This window comes from Artemia franciscana, chromosome 8 (genome assembly GCF_032884065.1).
Source record: "Artemia franciscana chromosome 8, ASM3288406v1, whole genome shotgun sequence".
NCBI lineage: Eukaryota > Metazoa > Arthropoda > Branchiopoda > Anostraca > Artemiidae > Artemia > Artemia franciscana.
Window position 1 is genome coordinate 34,993,368 of NC_088870.1, and position 26,756 is coordinate 35,020,123.

The 26,756-nt window shown below is 34.5% G+C and overlaps 2 protein-coding genes across 2 annotated transcripts in view; both read left to right on the plus strand.

The window, feature by feature from the left end:
- Positions 1-19,485, plus strand: part of LOC136030341 (uncharacterized) — an 88,966-nt gene extending 69,481 nt beyond the window's left edge. Inside the window, exons 4-5 of the mRNA XM_065709259.1 lie at positions 15,265-16,642; positions 19,325-19,485. Coding sequence (XP_065565331.1) covers positions 15,265-16,642; positions 19,325-19,410 — 1,464 coding nt within the window. The 3' untranslated portion in view covers positions 19,411-19,485. The remainder of the gene's footprint in view (positions 1-15,264; positions 16,643-19,324) is intronic.
- Positions 19,486-21,703: 2,218 nt separating this feature from the next.
- Positions 21,704-26,756, plus strand: part of LOC136030347 (protein-S-isoprenylcysteine O-methyltransferase-like) — a 52,339-nt gene continuing 47,286 nt past the window's right edge. The window contains exon 1 of the mRNA XM_065709264.1: positions 21,704-21,929. Coding sequence (XP_065565336.1) covers positions 21,744-21,929 — 186 coding nt within the window. The 5' untranslated portion in view covers positions 21,704-21,743. The remainder of the gene's footprint in view (positions 21,930-26,756) is intronic.

A 26,756-nucleotide genomic window follows, 5' to 3' on the forward strand; every position in this document is an offset into this window, starting at 1 on the left:
CATGCCGCTGATTTAAAATTTCTGGTAAATTAATATCTTCAATCTGCTTACAAGTAAAATTAATAGGTAAATATAATCTGTTATCCTTATTACCAATCTTATCAAACTTTTTCTTTTTTTAAATAAATTTCGTTTTAGTTAGAATGCAAATTGTATCGCATATTACTTTAAAATTATATTCAAGAGCTGTATTATTCTTAACAATCCAGAAAAGTTTGATTAAATTCCTCTTGGATAAATTATTTAGACATTTTATTACAGAAATCATACCCCTAGATTCAAGTAGCTAGTGTAGACCTATAGAAAGCATATGTAAATCTAATTCATTTTTTCTATTATTTTTCCTATGTCCTCTCGATCGTTTTTTACGTTTAGTAGGACAAGTAAAAGAAGGATGGTCCATAAGACCATCAATACATTTAACAATAACCTGAGACATGTCACCATATTTTACTACACGATCATTTAGCCCAAAAGGATAAGCTGTACCAAGAGTATGGATCCAGAAATCCTCCTGTTTACGTAGTCTATTATTCTTCTCTTCTTTATTTAAATTTTCTAACTCTAAATTTTCTAAAATTGTGAAAGTTATATCTGATATTGAACATTTACCAATATTACAATGTTGAACTAGATAGCTATTAGTTTTTTCATTATTAACTGTTGTCTTGTGTCCAGAAAATCTTTTATATATATTATTAGTTGTTTCCCCCACATATTGTTGGCAGCATTCATTACATTCTAATAGGTAAATTACATTGGTTGTTCTACAAATAACATTACCACGTAACTTGCATGCAAAATTTTTATTATACAATGTACTCTTAACAAAAGTCCGTGGGATAAAATGATCCTGGCAAAGAAAACAACGACACTTACACTTACTTACTTTCAAAAAATCGTTCCGAGTTCCGAGGCTAATATTTGTGTTAAAGTTTTGTGCTAATATTTGTTGCCTTAAAAGTTATTGAAAATAAATCCAAAACAAACAAACATCCAAATCAAAATCCAACAATCAAAGTCCAAAAAACATGCCAAGGTCAATAGGTCAATAAATACATAAAAAAAAAAAAAAAAAAAACATGCAAGAACATGAAATTTGCATAAGTGCCATCTCACAAATAATTAACAATATCATGTTAAAAACCTGGACCAGGGTAAAGGTCTGTCGGGGAGAAAACTAAAACATTTTCTCCACCAGCACTGGATCCAACCTGGAATAATATCATGAAAAGAGAAATCACCAATGCAACAGCACAAACTCATAAAAAAAGAAAAAAAAAAAAAAAGAGACAGAAGGAAAAAAGGAAGACTGTTTTCCTAAATTAGTGATTAATATAGACCAGCACTTGAATGAGGCCTTAACCCTACTCATCCATACAATCACATAGGTCAAACAGCATAGCCAAACACAATCAACCATAAAGAATAATCCATGGACAGGCAGTCATGTCGTCAATAAGTATAAGTCGTCATTTACCAAACAATAGAAAAAAATTATAAATACAAATAATTCAGAGGCAACAACCTAACACAAGGGCTCTTCACGAGAATACACTGGCCTATATAGGGTTTCGCCACTTTAAATTCTCTACCCAGCCAAGTGTTGTGGCTACCACAGAATATCCGTGGCATCCCCGCGTCAGGTATATCGAACAGTTCGTGGTAACGAACTGTAGTAAGGAGCGACCCGGCTCAATAGTAACCAAAACTCTAAAAAATTGAATTTTGATATCAATTGCTACATCAAAAGAATCGCATTTTGATGCTGATTTTAAATATAGAAGTTTCATCAAGTTTAGTCTTACCTATCAAAAGTTACGAGCCTGAGAAAATTTGCCTTATTTAGGAAAATAGGGGGAAACACCCCCTAAAAGTCGTAGGATCTTAACGAAAATGAGACCATCAGATTCAGCGTATCAGAGAACCCTACTGTAGAAGTTTCAAGCTCCTATATACAAAAATGTGGAATTTTGTATTTTTGCCAGAAGACAAATCACGGGTGCGTGTTTATTTGTTTGTTTTTTTTGTTTTTTTTTTTTCCAGGGGTCATCGTATCGACCAAGTGGTCCTAGAATGTCGAAAGAGGTCTCATTCTGACGGAAATGAAAAGTTCTAGTGCCCTTTTTAAGTGACCAAAAAAATTGGAGGGCATCTAGGCCCCCTCCCTCGCTCATTTTTTTCCCAAAGTCAACGGATCAAAATTTTGAGATAGCCATTTTGTTCATTGCCTTTTTAATTAACCGAAAATCGGAGGGCAACTAGGCTTCCTCCCCCGCTCTTTTTTTCTCAAAATCATCCGATCAAAATTACGAGAAAGCCATTTAGCAAAAAAATAAATATACAAATTTCGTTTTAATTATTCCTCTGAGGAGACCCAAAATCAAAACATGTATTGATTCAAAAACGTTCAGAAATTAAATAAAAAAAACAAGTGTTTTTAAATGAAAGTAAGGAGCGACATTAAAACTTAAAACGAACAGAAATTACTCCGTATATGAAAGGGGCTTTTCCTTTTCAACGCCCCGCTCTTTACGCTAAAGTTTTTTACTGTTTTAAAATGTAGGGTTAAGAGAAAGAGTCAAACTTTAGCGTAAAGAGCGGGGCGTTGGGAAGGAAAAGCCCCTTTCATACACGGAGTAATTTCTGTTCGTTTTAAATTTTAATGTCGCTCCTTACTTTCCTTTAAAAAAAACTTGTTTTTTCTTATTTTCAAGCCTGACAAGGTTGATTTTCTCGAGATTACATCGTAATATAGTAAAAAATGGTCAAGAATAGCTCAACTCAATAAATAGTGGGAATATTCAATATACATCCTCCACACACTAAACACCAAGCAACTTTAAGCATTAAAGCTCCATACAAAAAAAAAAGTTTGAATAAAAGCTGACAACTCAAAAAGTATCACACTAAAATTTGCACTAAAATGAGTAACGTATACACCCACCCTTAAAGAAAATGAAGAATTGAATCTTTTTTAGATTGAGTTGAAGCACAGTGGAAGCACCTTAAAAAAAGTATGACTAAAATTTTTCTTCATATTATGATGTAAAAACTGTTTTATCAAGATGGTTCCTAATCAATAGCACTAATTGTAAGCTTAGCATTTCTAAACATTGCTGTATAAGCCATGACATTTTCATTGAAAGTCAAGTCATATTTGGAGATTGTTCATTTCCTTGTTTAACAGTCCATAATTTATCCCCCCCACAAAAATATAAATCTTCAAGCCTATATAAAACGAAATATCCCAGGTAAGCTAGACCAAAACAGTATCATAATTTTAAAGTAAAATAGATAATGAAATTCAAGAAACTGAGCCTGTAATGTACACTGAATCAAATCAAATATGACAAAATTTAAATAGCCAAAAAATCAATGTAAGCTATTGTTGCCCTACAACAGATGTTATCCATGCATATCTACAAGTGTCACCCAAAAAGATTCAGCCAAAATATACCCAAAACATAAAATATGTTTTATATAGCCAAAAATTCAATGTAGGCTATTGTTGCCATACAACAGATATTATCCAAGCATATATACAAGTGTCGCCAAAAAAATGACAAACACTTTGTAGTCTAACTAAGAATTGCTAAAACTATCCTATGTTGTGATAATAACAGGCTTGAGCAGTTACAATAGGCATGTGGTAATACAATTACAATAGTAATTTTACGCCAATATTCCTGTTATTAGACAACATCCAGGTTGCAGCGATAGCTAGGAAGAGATAAGAAGTACAGTAACTCATAACACCTAAAAATAGAATCGGATTGAAACACCCCTATAAGAAATTTTACAGGCTCTTGGCTTGAATAACAAAGAAGATATGTTGGCTTGAAAAGTTTTAGTTCTTATCTTAGGCTAGAATTAAGATAAACTGTAGCATGGGCATGTCTTTTCTGTTCAATCTCCGCAGCTAGCAAGACACTGAAACATCACAAACAATCGTTTAATGGCAGATTTTAAAGATAGTTTATGTATTTAAAAACTTTTCATAATTAACAAAAATAGTTTTGAATATAGAATTTTTTTTAACAAAAAACTAAATTTTCCATTCAGTTCGAGTAGCGAATTTCTATACAATTCGAGTAGCACTTCTATACAAGATCAAAACAGGATTTTTTTTTTACATTGTTATAATGTAGATTTGTAAATATACTTGTTTAAAATGCAGTACCTTTTTCAAGAGTATAAAAAAACCGGATTTGTAATTCATATTTGAACCAAACTTTTTGTCTATTAGTCAAAACACAATTAGTCAGATGTGTGATTAGAGGAAGATATATTTGCTTGTAATTAACATAAAAATATGAATTAGAATCTATTCATATTTTTACTTACCAAATTTAGATTATTTCTTTAGGGGGTATATTTTGTCTCAGCCTCCATCAAATGAAAGCTTCAAAAACCAGTGCAGCCCCAAAGATGCCTCCAAAGACTATGGCAAATATTATTACAGCCTCCAAGGAACCTTTTTCAGGTTCCATGTTGGATTCAGTTGAGATAGATTTAGGAAACGGGATGCAGTTGGTGTTAGGCAAACGATTGCAGTTTTTGCAATCTTCATGCACCTCTTGCAACCATTTTCTTTGTTTATCATTAAGTTCTTCAAAATCCATATACCAACTATAGCACAAACCTAGTATTATCCTAGCCGATTTGTCATTATCTTTATTCTTTTCTAATTTAGTAGCCACAGCATATGTTTTCCCGACAGTTATGTCGGGAATCGAACAGTCAAACCTCGAATCTGGATCACAGTCTATAACAATAATATCATCTAGCGAAACTTCTGATTCACTGTATACATGTTTTGCTTTTATTTTGTACGTGTCTCTTCTTCCTGCGGACCAATCAGAAACTAGATTCCTCTTTTCAACCGTAAACACTTCAATAGTACCAACTCCTCTTGCCCAGCATATCTTGTCAGTTGGATTCCCTATTATCACAAATAAGGGCCTCGACTGAAAGAACTCCGATGTAAAAATTAATAAAATTCATAATCTTGAAAGACATTTTAAAAGGTATTCTTAATTTCAGATTTCATTGTGACCGTATAGGACAATTTGTCAGATATGTCAAATCATCTATTGCTAAAAAATTAATTTACTTGGTGTCAATGTATAATTATTGTATATAATATATGTATAATTTATATGTATAATTTACTGGTGACGTCATGTTTGTCCACTGACGTCATTATAAATATATAAAGCTTTGTATATGACGTCATTATACGTATATAAGGCTTGCAATTCAAAGAGAATATTTAGTATAAATCCTACAATGGCAGAAGAAACAGCTGAGGAATCTATATATAAAAATTAGTTGTAAATTTGTTTGCATATGTGTGTTTGTTTGTTCGCATAAGAAAATGAAAACTAAAAAAGAAAAAAAAGGGTAAAAAACTAAAAAAAACTAAAAAGAAAAAACAAAAAAAAGCTAAAAACTAAAAACAAAGAGAAAAAACTATGAAAAAAAAATAAAATAATAATAATATAATTTGAGGTCATGATAAGTATATAAGGCTTTGCATATGACGTCATTATAAGTATATAAGGCTTGCAATTCAAAGAGAATATTCAATATTTGACGTCTGAAAAATAAAGAAGAAAAAGAAAACTATAAACAAAGGTAAAAAGAAAAAAAGGTAAAAAACTAAAAAAACTAAAAGAAAGAAAACTAAAAAAATTAAAAAGCTAAAAAAGCCAAACAAGCTAAAAAACTAAAAAAATAAAAGAAAATAAAGAAAAACCTAAAAAGAAAAAATCTAAAAAAAAAATAAAAAAAAATAAAAAGGGTACAAACTAAAAAGAAAAAAAGCTAAAAAAATAAAAAAGCCAAAAAACTAAAAGAAGAAAAAAGTAACAGAAGAAAAAACTAAAAGAGAAAACGAATTAATAAAAAGAAGAAACTAAAAAAAGGGAAAATCAAAAAAAAAACTAAGAAAAGAAAAAATAAAAAACTAAAAAAGAAACTATATCTACCTACATAAAAATATGTTGTATGTATGCGTGTTTGTTTGTTTGTGGGTTTGCATATGCCGTCATTATAAGTGTATAAGGCTTCGTATATCACGTCACTATAAGATGAAGCTACAGACCGGGACACAGGGACACAAATGACGACCGGGACACCGAGACACAGGGAATATAAATGACGACCGGGAAACTCAAAGAGAAATTACAGACTGGGACACCGGGACACAAATGACGACCGGGACACAGGGAATATAAATGACGACCGGGAAACAGAGACACAACCACAACGGGGACGCCGTGGGGCACAGGGGGGGGGAATATAAATGACGACGGGAACACAGGGAATGTTCGATTAGCAATCACCATCGACAAAGCTCAAGGGTAATCATTAAAAAAAAATGCGGAATAGATCTGAATACAGAATGTTTTTCCCATGGACAGTTATATATTGCGTGTTCAAGAGTCGGTAAACCTGACAATCTATTTAAATGCACAGACAATGGGACAGCGAAGAATGTTGTATATTCGCAAGTTTTACGTAGTTAAAAACATATATATATCTATCTATATTCACAGGTGGGACACAGGGACGCCACTACAATGGCGCGTACCTAATGTGGCACGTAACGCCTTACGCACGGGGGGGGGGGGGCTGGGGGGCATGAAGCGCCTTCTTCTGCCATTGTAGGATTTATACTAAAAATTCTCTTTGAATTGCAAGCCTTATATACGTATAATGACGTCATATACAAAGCTTTATATACTTATAATGACGTCAACTTATAGTGATGTCATATACAAACATACAAAATACATTTATGACGTCATAATGTTCAGTCCTTATAATGACGTCAGTGGACAAACATGACGTCAGTCGACAAACAACTTATTTATGTATATATATATATATACTAGCTGTTGGGGTGACGCTTCGCACCCCCCCAAGCCCCCCGCGCGCGTAAGTCGTTACGCGCCATTGTAGTTGTGTCCCTATGTCCCACCTGTGAATATAGATATATATATATATATATATATATATATATATATATATATATATATATATATATATATATATATATGTTTTTAACTACGTAAAACTTGCGAATATACAACATTCTTTGCTGTCCCATTGTCTGTGCATATAAATAGATTGTCAGGTTTACCGACTCATGAACATGCAACATATAATGGTCCATGGGAAAACAATCCGTATTCAGATCTATACCTCATGATTCTAATGATTGCCCTTGAGCTTTGTTGATGGTGATTGCTAATCAACCATTCCCTGAGTCGCCATCGTCATTTATATATCCCCCTGTGAACCCCGGCGTCCCCTTTGTAGTTATGTCCCTGTGTCCCGGTCTTCGTCATTTATACTCCCTGTGTCCCGGTGCTTTGTTGATTGCTAATCGAACATTCCTTTAGTCCCGGTCGCTTTCTCTTTGAGTGTCGTCATTTATTTAGATTGTCAGGTTTACCGACTCTTGAACATGCAACATATAATTGTCCATGGGAAAAACAATCCATATTAAGATCTATACCTCATGATTATAATGATTGCCCTTGAGCTTTGTTGATGGTGATTGCTAATTGAACATTCCCTGTGTCCCGGTCGTCATTTATATTCCCAGTATCCCGGTCGTCTTTTGTGTCCCAGTGTTCCCCTTTTAGTTTTTTTTTTATTGGTTTTGACCTTTTTTTAGGTTTTTTAGTTTTTTCTTTTTTCTTTTTAGTTTTTTTTGAAGTTTTTATCTTTTTAGTTTTTTTATTTTTATTTATATTTTTTTAGTTTTCTTTTTCTCCTTTATTTTTCAGTTTTTTTTCCTTTTTTTAGTTTTTTTTTCTTTTTTAGTTCTTTTAGTTTTTACCTTTTTTAGTTTTTTTTAGTTTTTTAGATGAAAATTTTTTTTAGTTTTTTTCCTTTTTTTCTTTTTAGTTTTTTATTGGTTTTTACCTTTTTTTTAGCTTTTTTAGTTTTTTTTCGTTTTTTCTTTTTACTTTTTTTTTAGTTTTTATCTTTTTTATTTTTTTTTATTTTTATTCTTAATTTTATTAGTTTTCTTTTTCTCTTCTATTTTTCAGTTTTTTCCTTTTTTTAAGTTTTTTTTTAGTTTTTAGTTTTTTTAGTTTTTTAGTTTTTTTAGTTTTTTTTGTTTTTTAGCTTTTTTATTTTTTTTATTAGTTTTTAGTTTTTTTTGTAGTTTTTGCCTTTTTTTAGTTTTTCAGTTTTTTTTTAGTTTTTAGTTTTTTACCTTTTTTAGCCTAACCAGGATTTGAACCTGGGACCTTCATTCTCCGTTCTGACACCCTCTCTCACCGAGTGACTACTCCAGCATGTTCATTTTGGTGTTTTAAATGGTATATTATTAACCAAATTAATGTGTTTTACAATATACTAAGCATCGTCAAAGCAAAAATGACGACAACTAATTTCATGACGTCAGCCGACACATAAACATGACGTCACCTGATCCACAGATCCACAGACAGACAACTTATTTTTATATATATAGATAGATGACCTGAGATTCACATCGGGCTACGGAGTAAAAGTAAGCAACAAGCAACAGTTCGATCTAGACTTCGCGGACGACGCTGTCCTTCTCGAAGAGTCTAAAGAACGGTTGCAGCAGCTACTTGACACTATTACTGAGAATGCAGAAAATGTCGGGGTAAAGATAAAAATTGACAAATCGAAGAGTATGGCCATCACAACCTCGCCACTTGTTTTCCATTGCAAAAACAAGGATCTAGAACAAGTCCAGGAGTTCAAGTACCTGGGTAGCTGAATTTATTATGATGGAGAGATCTTAACCGAGATTAAACGTAGAATTGGACAACCTACAGGTGCCTTCAATAGATTGAACCTATTTGGAGAAGTAATAAATGTTCAATACTACAGAAGCTTCGACTCTTCAACAGCAATGTACTCTCAATTCTCCCTTTACGCAAGTGAATGTTGGAAAACAAACACCCAGCTTGAAAAAAGGATCCTTGCATTTGAAAACATGATCCTCAGAAGAATGTTGAATACAAGCTGGCAACAAAAATTACAAATGGTCAACCTCCAGTCATTGAGTTGCTCAAAAGAAGGTGGTGGACATACCTGGGACACGTCTTCGTATGAAAGAGAGCTACCTTCCTCGAACAACCTATGAATGGAAGCCAGACGGTAGAAGAAATAGAGGCCGCCCCAAAAATACATTGAGACGAATATATGACCGAGATGTGAGGACAGTCGGGACCTCAGCAATACCTGAATGGGGAGACGTTATCGCTGCAGCACCAATGCGAGACGAATGGAGAGGCTTTGTAGACGCCTTATACACCACCGATGGCTCTGAAGGAACTAAGGTCTAAGGTAAAAATGCATTCTTAACTATATTCAGACAAAAAAGTTTGGTTCAAATATGAATGACAAATCCGGTTTTTTTATACTCTTGAAAAAGGTATTGCATTTTATACAAGTATATTTACAAATCTACATTATAACAATGTAAAAAAAAAATCCTGTTTTGATCTTGTATAGAAGTGCTACTCAAATTGTATAGAAAATCGCTACTCGAATTGTATGGAAAATTTAGTTTTTCGTTAAAAAAAATTCTATATTCAAAACTATTTTTGTTAATTATGAAAAGCTTTTAAATACATAAACTATCTTTAAAATCTGCCATTAAACGTTTCTTTGTGATGTTTCAGTGACTTGCTAGCTGAGGAGAAAGAACAGAAAAGAGATGCCCATGCTGCAGTCTATCTTTGTTCTAGCCTAAGATAAGAACTAAAACTTTTCAAGCCAACATATTTTCTTTGTTATTCAAGCCAAGAGACAGTAAGTTTCCTTATAGGGGTGTTTCAATCCGATTCTATTTTTAGGTGTTATGAGTTACTGTACTTCTTATCTCTTCCTAGCTATCGCTGCAACCTGGATGTTGTCTATAGTATCTATTATTTAAGTGTTACACGAAAATGCAGTTTTTCTTAAGTAGAAATTTTCTTTTAAATGAGCTGTTAAACAGCATTGTATGATATTCCATCGCACCAGGAGCTACAGAGGAAAAAACACAAAGAAAAAAGATGCCTTTAATTCAGAATATTCTGGTTGCAACAACTGTTCTTGTTTAATCCGTCTCATTATTGAGAGTCTACTGTTGATTCTATTGCTGGTAATACTCATCTATTTCCATACTGCAGTTTAATGAGCAAATTATGTAATTTTTTCCGAAGGTTGAATTGCTTTTGGTATTTGGGAAATGCATAAATTTTTCGTGGGAAATTGAAGAATAGATGGAAAAGTAATATGGATAGACACCAAGTAAATTAATTTTTTTAGCAATAGATGATTTCACACATCTGACCGTGTCCTATACGGTCACAAAAAAAAATCTGAAATTAAGAATACCTTTAAAAATGTCTTTAAACATTATGACTTTTATTAATTTTTACATTGGAGTTCTTTCAGTCGAGGCCCTTATGTGTGATATTAGAAATCCAACTGACCAGATATGCAGGGCAAGAGAAGTTGGTACTATTGAAGTGTTAACGGTTGAAAAGAGGATTCTAGTTTCCGATTGGTCCGCAAGAAGAAGAGACACGTACAAAATAAAAGCAAAACATGTATACAGTGAATCAGAAGTTTCGCTAGATGATATTATTGTTATAGACTGTGATCCACATTCGAGTTTTTGTTCGATTCCCGATATAACTGTCGGGAAAACATATGCTGTGGCGACTAAGTTAGAAAAGAATAAAGATAATGACAAATCAGCTAGGAGAATACTAGGTTTGTGCTATAGTTGGTATATGGATTTTGAAGAACTTAATGATAAACAAAGAAAATGGTTGCAAGAGGTGGATGAAAATTGCAAAAAATGCAACCGTTTGCCTAAGACCAACTGCGTCCCGTTTCCTAAATCTATCTCAACTGAATCCGATATGGAACCTGAAAAAGGTTCCATGGAGGCTGTAATAATATTCGTCATAGTCTTTGGAGGCCTCTTTGGGGCTGCACTGGTTTTTGGAGCTTTCATTTGTTGGAGGCGGAGACAAAATATACCCCCTAAAGATATAATATATAAGTTAGAAAACCCTTAATAATATGTTTGTAGTGAGATCCATGCTGGGAGGGTATGTTTTTCACGGGGATAGTATCCTGGAAACCGTCCCGACTGGATAATGTACTGGTGATAAGTCGAAAAGGGTTTTTCTTGATATGAACTCCCTTATCTGTCGACAATCTCTCTCTAGTCTTTGCCGTGTGGGAAGTAAAAATGGCTAAAACATTTTTTTTATCTAAGTTTCCCTCATATTACCACTGTTGAAAATAATAAAGTGCAAGGATTTTTTTCAAAATCGATAATTAAAATACCAGTGGAACTACTTGACTTGGTAAAGGATTTTATTTTCCTGTGCATAAACAAGCCGCTGTCAAAGTACCCACTGAGTCCACATAATATGTCTTTGGTTGAGGATGGGGCTAAGTACTGGACACCTTCAAAACAAAAGCCTATTGCCAACTGTCATCTGAAACAGAACATTGTGGTACACAATGTTTTTTTCGGTGGATGCTAGCCAACGGTTTCAGGGTCACAAAGGTTCATAGAGCCCTCCAATTCGACCAAAAGCCAAACTTGAAGACATTTATTGACAAATTTGTCAGTAAACGATCTGAATCAAAGAAGAAGGCTAAATAGGAGATTTTTAAGCTTATTTTAAATTCAGTCTTTGATAAAATGTGTGGAGAGTGTTCAATGGGAGTCGTTGTGACGTCGTAACTGACACAAAAGAATATTTTCAAGGCATTGCCAATCTGAATTTTCCGTTATTCACCAATATAGATACCAAGTCCTTTTGTTTAGAAAAAGAAGCGTAGTTTTAAATAGAAATATTTCCACTGGTAGTGTGATTTTAGAAATTTCCAAAAAATTATGATGGAGTTTTATTATGATTTGTGTAAGCTTTATTGACCGGGGGAGGGGCAAGTTCAAGTTTACTATGGAGAAACAGATTCACTCCTGTTAAAAGTAAAAACAGATAATCTGTTAGGCGACTTGGAAAATGGTGAGTACATTAGCTCTTCAATGGACTACACCAATTGGGACGGCATATTTATCCACAGCTCGTGAGGTGCCTGGTTCCAAGTAATTTATTATTTTTATAGTTCAAGACGGGTAGCGACTTGATTTCCAAGGCTCTGCTTGCAGGTCCGAAGGTATACTGTGCGCAAACGCACAAAGAGGATATTCAAAAATTCTGCAAAGGGGTGCCTACACACTATGTAAAGGAAAATTTTGACGTGAGTGTTTAGAGAAACTGTGAAGATAATAATTAAGTTCCAAAAGCCATCAAGGTCCATGTATGTGCGGGTGTTGTAAAGCTACTATCACTCGAATATTACCTAACTTCAGACCGGGATGCATGTGTGCAATACAGAAACCGTTTCGGCCTGGAAAAAATCCTATATTTGGCGGGAGGAATGTCTATTTTCTCCATCTGAGTTGTGTTTTTTTTTTATTTGTGCTATTTTTATGTTTGCACAAGGCGGAATCTTTCTAGTCGTTTTAAGAAAGTATTTATATTATACTACAAATTTCCTTGCACCCCGTGCACCGAATATCACCACCGGCGAGCCCGAGCCGAGGCCGTCTGTTGCAGCAGCAGCCTCTCCACTCTCGTGGAAGGGGTGTGGTGAAATGGGTTTTTATGTCCCTTTTTAATGTTTAAGCGCCTATTTTGTTGTAAATATGTTGTTTTTCAAAGTGCCTATTTAATTATGTAGTGCATTTACTAAAACAAGATGAAGATTTGTCATAATCTAGATTATTGGCTAGTGCTGTAAACCTATTACCTCAATCGTATGGTGAGGAATGTAAAAGACTCTTGACCTATCTCGCTGAAAGTGAACATATAAAAATGGATGGCAAAAAGAATGAGGTTGTAATCCATCGCAAGACCTACAACCTAGTTGATTTGACATCAGATTTGATTGCAAATTGCAAAAGACTTGCATCATTTGACAAATTATTTCAAATTGATCAAAGAGATATAGTCAAATATCAAAAGATGATTTTAAATCATTTCAGGAAAATACTAGCACACCAAGTGGTGATGATGATTCGCTATTAAAAGGTTCTAAAGGGGTCTTAATATCACTTGTTAGTACGCAAAAGGGTAGTTAGTAAGCAAAAGGACACTTCACATAACGTTTATCATTTTCGCAGAAAGTGCTTATATCTTCAATGTTTGTGTTAGGCTTGGGTCTACACATTTCAATTAATGCTAACGAATAAGTCACAATTTCACCTTTCGTCATTGTGGTGGAATTACTATCAAAACTGAAATTCTCATTATTCCTGTCTTCAGTTTGACGTAGGTTGTCCACTCGATTAGCTTTCGAACCAAAAAAATTGTCTATAGGTGACTTTTTTCTTGGCTTCGACATCATAACTGGTTGATATTATCCAACATTTTGTGCTGTTTAAACCCTTCTAGAGTCGTGACCAGCCCTAAAGTGTGTCTGCTATTGCAGTCATTTCAAGAAATTTGCTTTTTACTGAAAAAGAAACTAGTTTTGACATGCACATCTTGTGAAGCTTCAACAATTTACGTTATTTGGCAGGCAGATCAAATGCCGCCAGATTGTTTTCAAATATGTGTTGATCTCCCAATCAAGTCGCAGAAATCTAAAAATGATACAACTTTTGACAACGCCAAGAGGGAGGGGATCGCTTTCCCCCGGAATTCGCTATTGGGTCCAACAAGAACGCCTACTCTTTTCATAGCTTTTTATCACAGACTTTACCGTTCCACACAAATTAAATAGCCTGGAACAATAATAATCAAAGATAGTTACGTATGTCTATTTGTCTAGGGCTGGGAACTTTGACTAGTCACCGGAAAATCTTGGGTTCAACTGCCGTGGCAACAGTAAATTTTTTAAGTAATTAGCTTTAATAAGTACAAAACACGCTAATTCGATGCTGCACTTAGTCACATCCGCTAACTTTTTAGCAGAAAGGCAAGCATTATTATATTATTTAAATTATAAAGATGATTTTATTATGCATAATTAGAGCCATAATATTAACTTGTAGCCCCTATGTTCTTTGCTGAATTCTTAGAAGTAATTTAGGCATGTTGCACGCTGATAGAACTAGAATCATCTAGAGATTTTCAATCCTTATGATTGGAAGCACTCAAAGCCCTTCCAACACCACTCATACTGCCAACTTTTCAGGTGAAAAGTAGGCCTTTTTAGGCCGGCTTGAAACTTATAGGGGAAGTACTTTAAACCAACTGGACATTAAAGAGATGACTTACAGAAATGTGCACCTTTTATCTGGGCTTTGTATAGACGTGCTCAGATCCACTTAAAACTTATTGCGAAGTACATTTAGGTCAAGAAAAAAAGCGAGAGGACATATTTTCATTGGTATATGCAGCTTTATAGCCCCAGGTACCTTCCGTATATGACCTTGTGAATCCACCAGAAATTTGCATATAGCTTCATTTGCCCTTTTGAATTTTAGAACACTAAGTGTTTTGGTCCAAGCAATTGAGACTAGAGGCTTAAAAGCTGCCAAAGTAGAGAATTCATCAAGCTGAGAAAATTTGAACCCTTTTAGTATTTGGACTATATGTTTTCGAGGTTTTCAATTTCCTGGGGATATCTCTTGGTGGGGTGTCTAAGAACTTTCAATGGATTATTGACAAATTTAGTTCATCAGTTTCTTTTCTGACAAGCTATCGCAGTACTTACTAATCTCAGGCGGTCACATTTTTTAAGATCAAACTTTAACCCATCAGGCTCTGGTCGGCTTTGCTCGCTGGTTGTCTTCTGTTGTCTTCATATCTCCTTCTGATTGTACTGTATTATTAGAGACACAAGGAGGGTCCGTGACTCTTTCACCCCCTGCCTCCCCCCGTTCTAACAAAACCATTTCTTCATTATTATCCCTTCAATAATTACAATTCTGGAATGTTGCAGCTTGTTATGCTAGGGATAGGATAAGAATTTATTTAGATCTTATAATGAAACAATCCCATATCACGTTTTTAGCCGAAAACAAAATCATTTTAAGGTGCTCTAGAGGTTTTATTCAAAGACAGCAATGCAAAAAAAAAATTATAAAAAGACATAAATTTAATTTTATTCAAAGTCAATTAAACAGAAATCCTTAAATAAATGACCCGATGTTCATTTGTTTTAGTTTATTAATAGTTGAAAAGAATAGGAAAATAAAAACTTGACTTTTTTAATAACTTAAAACCTTTTTTTCAGCCTTGTGTGAAGCAGTCAAAGTGGTCTTTTTCTGTGGAACCTTGCAACTCTTCAGCGATCGAAAATCCACAAATTAGACACAAAAAACGGCCGTATTCAGTGTCTCCTATATATAGTGTCCTTGATCCACGAAGTGATTTTGAGGTGCGTTATCCAGCCCAGACAAATATGTTTCATTCAAGGCAGCATCTATGTCCAATAAATGATGGATATGTAGCAACAAATGGCTTTTTCCCGCAGCATCTGCATCGTAGTTTGTCAGTTAGTCAATTTATGTCAATGGAAGATCAAATTTACCAGCAGTTAAGTATACCTGAAAGCCCAACTGTACTGAGATCTGCCCAAGAAAAACTCCATATGCACGAGCTTCAACAGATAAGCAGAGGCAATAACCATTTCTTGCACAGGATGAGTCATGCATATCACAAGAATCAAAGACACAGTATTAATTTGGAGCACATTATGTCCCTTGAACAATTGGATGTACGCAAGGCTCAATTTCAAGCTCATGCTCGGTCTTTCAACAAAAGATCGAAGTCCTTCCTTGAAAACAAAGCTGATACTCGCAGTCTGGAAAATCAAAGAAAACGAAGCCATAAGAAACCTGATTCTTCACAGCGTAATGTCATGAAAGTAATGGCCCAAAATAAGTTTGACGAAGAACTCGAGTACATGACATCTGATTCGCAAAAATTTGCACCAATTATAAAAGATAAGTTTATAAAGAATGCAAATATATACCTCCCTTCATCCCCTATTCTACAATTACAAGAAAATTGTAATGACGAATCTGATGACAAAGAAATTTCAGATGATCAGAACCATCCTTTTCAAAACTCACATCTTAGTAGAAAAATGTCAAACGACTCGCTTTGCTCTACTAAGACTGTTGAAGAATCGTTCAGACTTAACCGTAGTAGATCATCAACTAGTTTTGAATATCTGCCAGAAAATAAAAACGGCGAATATTTGATGGACAGTGATAGTCCAGCAAGTGAGAAAACACAAAAAACCCTGGTCAGCTCAAGTGAAGAAATAACAACACTCAGGCAACTAATTAGTGAAGGTATTATAAAGTTAGACGAAGTCCCTCCTGGATTTGTCCCACCTCCTCCGCCAGCGAATATCTACAAACATGATCGCGATAAACAACGAAAGTCTCATCAAATTAACGTGGAAGACAACTCTTTTGTTTCGTTGTCACCTGTTGCAAAACCAAGCAAAGTCTTAAAACCGATAAAATCGCTTGAGCTTGACAATCTGCACAGAAAAAGATTACAATCAAATATGTCAAAGTCGACGGAAAATTTATTTAGAAACGGATTTCAAGATAAGAAAATCCCTGGGAGTGGCAAAAAGGAAGGCCCGCTTGAAACCGGTATGCTTACCTATTTCTCTTCCTAATCTTCTAATTTTTCTTCTAGCGTCAATTTCTACGGACACACCTAAGATTTTGTGCGGGAAGGTCGAAGTTGAGACTTTAAAATTGTATTTAAGACTACACTTTCTATATAAGACCATCTTTAGAATCGAAAAAAAAGTTCTATGATGGACAGTACTTAAATCTATTTTCTGGTGTATTTAAAGGTTTCACCTGGATATCACCCATCATAGCCACAAGTTAGGATATTCTTTCTTTTTAATTTGGGACAAGAATGTGGCAAATGTTACAATAAAACTTACTGTATCACCAATTGTAATAGTTTCGTCTTCCTTAAAAAGAGAATGGTCGAAATTGTCTGTTAATCCATCAAATCAACGGTTATTTATGCTGAATTTACAATATCTTAGCATTAAACCCTGGGGCCAGATTTGTATGGGGTGAAACTTTTTTTTTGCAAATATTGCCTGACAACAAGTAAAATCATTACAGAAATACAATCAAATGCATTAAAAAGAACAAAAAACATCGACAAGACCATAAATGAAAATTAAATAATTGAAAGAAAAATTAGGAAATTATTGTAACCATTAAATTCTTAGAAGGGAAAAATATAAACAGAAATAAATGTGAACGAAAATATTGTTTAATAGAACTGAGGGATAAGTCTGAGCATAAGTGGGATAAGTGTGAACTAGATTAAAGTCTGAACAAAAGGAATGAACTTTTAGAGGTTTTGTTAGTTCAGGGTTCTAAAATAGGTTCGAAAATTAATGTCAAGAAGACTAAGTCACTAAGGCGTGGAATAAGTGAAGATGAAAAGGTGACGTTGGGTAACGAAAAGATTGATCAGGTGGGCAGCTTCACTTACCTTGGTATTATTATCAGTAAAGACGGTGGGAGCAGTGAAGATGTTAAAAGTAGAATGGCCAAGACTCAAGGTGTTTTTCCAAAGTTAAAAAAAAGTTTGTATTAGTAGGAAGATAAGTCTGCAAACCAAGATTAGAATATTGGAAGGTACGGTGATGACAGTGGTCAAATATGGCTCTGAAGCAGAGGTGCTTCGAAAAGCGGATGAAGATTTACTAGATGTTTTCCAGAGAAATTGCCTACGGATTGTTCTGGGTACCCGGCTGACTGACCGTATTTCAAACAGTAGGCTGTACGAAAAATATGGTTCAATCCCACTTTCTAGGGCTATATTGAAAAAAAGGTTGAGATGGTTAGGGTACGTTCTATGGATAAATGAAGACATATTGCCGAAAAATTCGGCCAATCGTCTAGGGCTAAACGGAAAGCAGGTCGTCCTCTTTTGGGGTGAGAAGATGTCATAAAGATAGATTTAAACGAAACGAGAACTTCATGGGAAGTTTCAAGGAGGGAGACTTGAATAGAATGGGATGGAGGAGGAGCACACGTAGCTGTGTAGGTCTCAGACGGATTGGTGCTGTGGTGATTTGTTAGTAGTAGTAGTAGTACTAGTAGTAGAGAGATAAGTCATTTCGAGTGCCGGTTTTGCATGAATCTAAAATAATTGAACCGTCGAGACAGCAAATGACCATCTTTAGGAAACGATTGCCACACATGTTTTGCCTGGCAAAATTTAGATGTTTTCCCAAAGAGAAAGGATTTTTGGGAGGGGAGCTCTAAATTTTGACCGGTTTAATGTTTAATTGTAGTACTTTTTATAGCAAACGAAACGACACATTAGGAACCAAACAAAAAAAGTGAAAAATGATATTGAATAGAACTAAGAAATAAACCATTTCTACTGTAGCACTAATCCAAATTAAATTAATCATGGAGATAGCGAGAAGAAAGATCTTCTGGAAACAATTCCAGATGGGTGTTGCCCGATAAGATCTGTGTATTTGGCCACCAAGGAGGGATCTGTTTGTGATTTCAAACTTTTACAGGCATAACGGGGATATGTGGTTCTCTTTTCTTGCAAATACAACATTAAAAAAACACCAACAAAAAATAAAGTACAAAGAAATAAAAAGTATCTATTGTAGTATTAATCCAGATTAAAATAACCTTGGAAACATTGAGAAAATACATCATCAGAAAAAAAAATTTCCGACGGGTATTGCTTTAAAAAATCTTGATATTTGCCCACCAAGGAGAAATATTTGGGGATTTTAAATTTTTGACATGAATTACATGGAAATTTAGGTCTCTCATGTAGATACGAAACAAAACATTAAGAAACAAAGGGAACCAAGCGAAAAAAGAACATAAGGAAGACAGAGATAAGAGATAGCAATTTTGCTTTGTCATTAATCTAAATATATTGGTTCTGGATATAACAAAATGATACTTGTTTAATGAAGTAATCCGAGTAGGTATTTCATGAAAAAAATCATATATTTGGCCATTTAAAAAGAATCTGTTTTTAATTTTAGTCTTTGATAATCATTATGGGACAATTCAGTTGTCCCATTTAGCAATAAATACTAGCAGGAGGAACTTCAAGAAATAGTCTTTTATTGCAAGATAGTAAGCTGAAAGATAGATATGCAAAATGATGGATATTGCTGCTATGCTACTTCTCCATCGAACCACAGACAATGCTATAAAGAAATTAAGATTATAAAGAAGTTTTTCAGGATTTTTTATTTTCGAATGATAAATTGTATCCCTTAGTTTATTTTGAATTGCAACATTTTTTTTTTTCAGATGATAAACGACAAGGAGAAACAAAGAAGAAAAACTTTTTATTCAGCTTTTGGAAAAGAAAACAATATACTATTGATCCTTTGTAATAATTACTATGAATTTTCATTTTTTTGTTGTTGTGGATTTTTTCACTAAATTTGGCATTAAAGTTGTTAATTATATTAGACACTGATTATTATATTAGCCATATACTAGCTTAACTAAGACTTTTGATGTGCAGTTGTTTAACTCTAAAGGTGCTGCGAAATATTTAGGTCATCCTCTTTGATTTTTGGAAGCACTCATGTTTTAAAACCACTTGATAACTGCTATTACCTTGACATTGCGTGGTGTTTTTTTTCCAGTGTTGAGAAACATTTGGAAGAAAAGAAAATTAAGTTTTACAACTAAGATTAGGATACTAGAAGCCACATAATATCAGCAATTAAGTACGACAGTAAGACGTAGATGCTTCAAAAAGCTAAAGAAGATATGCTGAATATTTTCCAGAGAAGTTTTCAAAGAATAGTTTTAGGTATTCGTTTAAGCGTTCGTATATAAACAGCAAATTATATCAAAATATATTGATAAAGGATAAATACTTTTTGAGACAGTGAATGATAAGAAACTTTACTCTGTTCTACCCTATATTCCCAAATTGAGTGACAAACTGGAAATAATTCTAAAAAAATCTAACCTTAGTGTCACCTTTAAAACTTCAAATACAACACAGAGCCTTTTCAACAGTGGTGAAGATAAAACCAGCCCCATTCTGAGTAGTGGTGCTTATAGAATTCCTTGTTCTTATGGCTGTTTTTATGCAGGTAGAACTCAACTACAATTAGGGAAGAGGTTGTCGGAAGACAGGTCTTCAATCGATAAAGCCATAGGGCTATGCCAAAGGCCTGACATTTATGACTCAGCCTTGCCTCAACCTGTCTATGACAACCCAAATCATTTCATTGTGTTTGATAATAATTCCATTATTGCCCCTGTTAAGGGTCTCATGCAAGTTTTCAGGAAGGCAGTTGAAATAAAAAGCACATTCACCTAAAGATTACTTTCAACAGAGACACTGGAGAAACTACCCTAAGCCTCATTTATAATGAATTTAATAATTCCGATCATTTTTATATCCGTCCACAAAATTATAATTCGCAATGTAATAGAGTCTCTGATAATACCCTATCTGGCAAGCGATTAGCATTTAAGAATGTTTTACATAAAATTAAATTTTGAAATATCATTCAGGATTGTATTTTTCATTCAGTTACTCTTTCATCGTTGTTTTGAAAGGGTCCTCAGTATATATTTTGAGGTTCAGTTTTTATATTTTATTATTTTGCGCTGAGGACAGTTGAACAGAGATCTCAACCAAAATATTTGCATATTTTTCCGTTTTTCCCCAACTGTTATTGTCCTCGTTTCGCTCTTCTTTGTGATTTTTTTTTTGTCATTATTACCTAATGCGGTCTCAAAAGTTATTTAAGAATAAAAATTCTTTTATGTTATCTTTTGTTATATTTTCTGTTATATTTTTTGTTACCTAAATTCCAAAATTTATAATTATCAGATCATCATATTACGAAATTAACTTATCTAGCGTCACAAATATGGAGGCTGCCATTGCGGCAGTTCAGCGCCATGTTTTTTCTCCTTAAAGACTCACTGAAGCCAATTTAATTATTATTAAAGTAAGTTACTATTTAATGCTGTATTTGAAAAAATGAAGTAATTAATTTTTTTTGGCGAACGTTTCCTTTTCACAGGCAGTGCAATATCTAAAGCAAGTGAATTCACAAAATTGACTAACAAATTTTCATTAGCCAAATGGGACTAAGGTTACCCATAAATCCATGACCATTGCAAAGAAATCCTCGAAGAATACAAGTGCTATTAAAAGACTTATTTTTGCCTATAATTGTGTGGGATATTTCTCATTTTCCTCTTTTTATATATTTTTTGATTCTTTTTGTTTCCCAGGAAGTGGGGATATTGCTTGCCCCTGTCGGCGTCCTTACTCTGGCGTCCTAAGACTCTGAGACCCAAGTGAATGGGGTTTCTTAGTGCAATCATAGTTGTGACCACGAATATGACTAAGTAGTCAGTAACTAGATCTTAAACAGCTCTTCCCATGGACTCATGGGGGATAAAGTTTATTCAGAAGATTAGCAGCCCTCTTATGATTTGCCAAAGCCAAATGATGTGTTCATAAATGTAAGATTGAATAACTTTCAGCATTTTAGCTACAATGGAAAGTTACCCTTTCGAAGATTTTAAAATCACAAACAAAAAGCATATGATACGTGATATTATGATATAAATACTACACACATTTTGTCTGTGTTCCAGACAAGACTAAATTTAAACATTTGGCTTTGCAGGAATTGGCTGTTTTATAAATTAAAATGCTTGCATCACAATATTCAATGCTTTTCAAATGGAGAAACATGTGACATTTGGGCTAAGAGTGTTCTTCATCCCACCGATTGTTCAATTTCTGTGCCAATCAAGGTCTTTAAGTTTTCTTCACACGTGTATGATTCACATTCTTTCATTTGTAGCAGTGACAGTTTTCCATGTGGCCAAGGACACATTAAGAATATCCATCAAGAATATAATTCAGGTTTGTTTGATTTGCCTAGGTTTACCCAATCTTTTTGATACCTTCTCTTAAATCAAAATCTATAATTGTTAATTTATTGGGTGAAATTCTAGTTTAGTGACTTTTGGCTATCTCAAAAAGGAAAGGTTAGGAAAATGAAACTTTCTGTGATGGGTCTACAGGCTAAAGTATGGGTAAAATTCTAGTTGAGTGACTTTTTAATATCTTGGAAAGGGGTTAGGTTAGGAAAATAAAACTTTCAGGGATGGGTCTACAGGCTAAAGTATATCCCAGGAAGGTATTTTAAAGTACCCACCTCCACTCCTTCTCCCTCTAGAAAGTCCTCAAATTTGCCTTCATGAAATTTTGACAAAACAACATTTTACCTTAATTTTCAGTTACCAGTTGATTTTTCTCTGCCTTTTGTTCTGAAAATGCAATTCCTGTTATTTGAGTAGCCTAGACCTCTGAGCCATGTTTATGTTTTTTTTTCAAAATTTAGGAAATATATTTGCATATCTGTAAAACCTTATAAATTAGGATTGAGCAAAGTTGTGCAGCTGAAAACAAATTTGTTGTACTTCATTCAAGCAGAAGATAGATTTTGCAAGGTTTCACTTTTATAACACACATATTTTTAAAGGTCAGGACCCTCTAGAGGGAGAGGGAGTAGAGGTGGATATTTCAAAATACCTTCCCAGGACATACTTTAGCCTGTAGACCCATCCCTGAAAGTTTCATTTTCCTCACCTAACCTCTTTCAAAGATAGCCAAAAGTCACTAAACTAGAATTTTACCATTTTTTGCTTCCCAACACTTGGAAAATTGCTATTTATTTGGCTAGGCTATTACCTTAAATTGCAGTTTGGAGCAATCTAAGGATTATTTCTTGTAGAAGCTCCAGAGTTGATAATACATGACACATAGTTGAATATGTACACTTGACTAGTGGTTTGATTTTGCTGATTAAAGTGTTTCTGAGTTATACTTCCATTCTTTTGTCAACCATTCATTGTTGAGATGGTTCTTAAAGCTATTTGTGGTTTGGGCAGTAATGGTATCTGGCAGTAACTTGTTCCAGAGGTTGGCAACACAGTTGGTCAGAAAATGGGTGTGTTGCTGCTTTGAGGAGGAATGCCTAGATAACTGTAAGTTATGTTCCCTTATATTATGAATGCAAGATTGCGCATTCAAAGCTGCAAAATGCACTTTTCCAATTTGAAAAGTTCTCCCAAAAGTCAATTTTACCTACTGCACCCACAAAGTTAAAAATTATCCAATTCCACCATAAGCAAAATCATTATAATGCAAGGCTAACATTGAATGGAATACTTATCCCAGAGGACAATCAAATTAATTATCTAGGGCTCATACTTGACCAAAAACTAAACTTCCACCTCCACATCACAAACACAATAAAAAAGTGCTATAGAAAAATAAGAATAATTAAAAGGCTACTAGCCACACCTTAGGGATGTAATGAGAAAACACTACTCCAATTTTATAAATCATATATAAGACCCCATATTGATTATGGCCTCATAGTTTATGGTGCTTGTGCTAAGACCCACATGCAAAAAATCAAAACGACGAAAAATTATATAATTCGTCTTATATTTGATCTTAGGAAACCAACAAAAACTAAGTTTCTGCTTACTGAGAGTGGACTATCACCAATAAACAAAAGAAGGAGATCTCTACTAATTAATTACCATACAAAAATTGAAGCCAATGATTCTCATACCCTGCATAACTGGTTAAGAAATCCATCTGTGTTTAGAGGCATTGCAAATAAAGGTAAAAAAAAAGGTAAAGGATATGGCAATTAACTTTACAGTCTGTACTGGCGGTGCTGATCTCCGTTTCTTGGCCCTTCAGCCAGGAAGTGCAATGGGGGGTTGGGGGCCAACCATCCTGTGCTTTCGCACACCCTTCCTGTTTACCTTCCCCAGATTTCTCCAGGTACCCATTTAGAGCTGGGTCAACTCTGGCTAAGCTTACAGAGTCACGCCACTGACCCCTGTCCCAAATCGAAGAATTGGGTACACTGGGATTTGAACCCGCGTCCTCTCAGACAAGGGATCCCAAATCCAGGACACCAACCCACTCGGAATATGCAAATATCCAGAAGAAGTTCCCAGTGCCAGTGAAATCTATTGCATCCACATTCCCCCAAACCCCCCCTGGAGTTGGTCAACCCCCATAATAAAGACTGACTTCTCAAAGTGGACCAAAGAACTGACCCCCATTTCTTTTATTCAGAAAAAAAATTGCCGAGCTAAATAATGTTGCTTATAAAAACTATTTCCAAATTTTTGTAGATGGGTCCAAAATGAATGAGAAAGTGGCAAGCAGAGCATTCTGCTCAACCCATATTATCGCTTTAGGAGAGAGGTTCAAGGCTTGACTCTTTGTCAAGCCTTGAGCTTTTTTTGTCAGCTTCTCAAAATAAGATGGATATTGACACATTTCTTTGTCTTAGGATTATTGATATTTTTGCTTCAAAAGGTATTTTAACTCATATTCAGTATATTCCAAGCCACTCGGGTATAATAGGTAACCATAAGGCAGATGAAATAGCAAAAAATGCTTTAAATATTGACCAGCCTAGTGGGAGACCAATCCCCATTAGAGATATTTACCACTGGAGACTTACAGAGGTACTGCTAAATAATAAGAATCCTACCCTATCACCTTTCCCAAGTAAGCACCTTTCCAAGATTTATCATAGAATTCGATCAGGTTCAAATGGGCTAAATTTTCAGGCATTTTCATATCAGATCCATAATTCAAGTGGCAAAGTTCCCTCGTCCCCTCTTTGCAGGTCATGTAATCTTAAGAATGAAACAATAGATCACTGCCTATTTGAATGTAATATGCTGACGTCTGCACAGTATACCCTGTGATGTAAAATGTTAGAATGCTTTAAACACCACAAAATTCCACTAACAGCCAAGAGTCTTGCTGACCATACTCTCTCGCAGAGCACAGAGCTCAATATATATTCTCTTATAATTCAACTGCTGGTATCAAAAGATATACTTCAAGAAATCTGAGCAGATAAAAATCATATAAGACAAACCAGCTCCATAGCTCTGTTGATCTCACAGAGTTAGCCAAAAGGAAAAGGGCTAAATAGTATCGACTGAAAAACCGGTCTGCTGAATAAGAAGATACAAGAGTCCTGAGATGCCAAAGGAAGGAGATCAGGAAGTGCCTTTGAATTAATAAGTTTATGAGCCAGAATGACACCACCCCATCTTCTTCTATAAACCAGAGTTGGGAGTTTCAGCTTACATAGCCTTGTAGGGTAAGGGTTGGTAAATCTCGTAATGGATCCTTTACTTACATTACAAGATGAATACACTGCTTGGTGTCTTCTATTATGCTTTTTCTGGTATAATCCTAGAACATAGCCCCACACAAGGACACATCTTAAGAAAACAATTCTTACTTCATAATATACAGAATAATCATAGCCTAGTTAGCATATTTTGCAAGAGAGAACCTTTATCTTTGCTTCTTTCATTGCTGTTCAAATATTTTAACAATTTCTGAAAATTAAGCATGGATTTGACAAGGATTTGACACAACATCAGTGCCATCTAACTATTTATCATACCACATATTAATAGATAGTGAGAAATTGGGTTTGGGTATTTATCTATTGTAGCTACAACACTCAAGTCCTTTATATAAGTAGAACTGGTTTTTCTGACAATGTATAAAATTCATTTAGTCTGTGATCTATATTGATAACGAATAGTGTCTGACCTTGGATGTTAAAATGAAATTTTGGTTCAGTTAGTTCCCATTATTTTGTTAATAAAGTATTATATTGATATATTTTATTAAGATTGAGGATCAGAGAAACCAAATATACTTGGAAGGAGAACTTGAGAATTGTTCCTGTAACAGATAAGTACCAGGTTAGGTCAAGTTTGACTAGGCTAGGTTAGATGGCAGTCAGGCATGTGTTTGAGCACATTTTTTAACACTTGGAGAATAGACACAAAAGATTTAGAAGGAGAGGGGGGCAAAACTATACAATTTTAGGTTTTGACCCTTATAGTATGTTCTTCTAAAAATACAAACTTCATTTTTACATGTACAGAAAGCATAATTATTCATCTGTCTTAGTAATTTTTTTCCATGACTTCAATCAAGTCATTTCTCAGTAAGACCCAAAAACATATGACCTCTTCAAGTGTCCAAAGTCACCCTTACCATGGGTGACTTTGGACACATGCAGGGCATTTCTGGACATCTATTAGTAAACAATTCAAACAGTGTATATAGATACTATAAAAGTGGTAGAGTTGACTGGAATATCAAAAGACCTCCAAAGGCATTTTCTAGCACTTTACATCTTTATTTTATGGCATGGTAAGACAAGTCAAACCCAAGTACAAGCCCTTTGACTGCTCACCCTGTTCCTCCTGCAGCAAAAGGAGTAGGCAGCTACATAATTATATCATTAAAATCAGTTCTGCACAATTGGGACATTCCATGAAGATAAACTTTTCACTAGATTTGCAGAGGTAGTTTATTTTAGCTAATCTGCCACTCACTTCGTCAATCTCACCAACATAGTAAACAGCAGAGTTTGGTTTCTTTCCAACCATAAACCTCATAAGCACAAAATTCCTGGAATTTTTTCTTTTTGTCAGTCTCAAGTTCAATGACACTTCCAGTGGGCAAAGACTCATCATCCAAATTATGTATGAGCTGCATATCTTTATATGAAATGGCATCTTCAGCCTCCTTGTCAATGGATAAATGTTGGACTTCTTCAATGACTCTGAGTTCAAGGACTTTGATCTTGATGAATCATCTGGTTTGCAATTA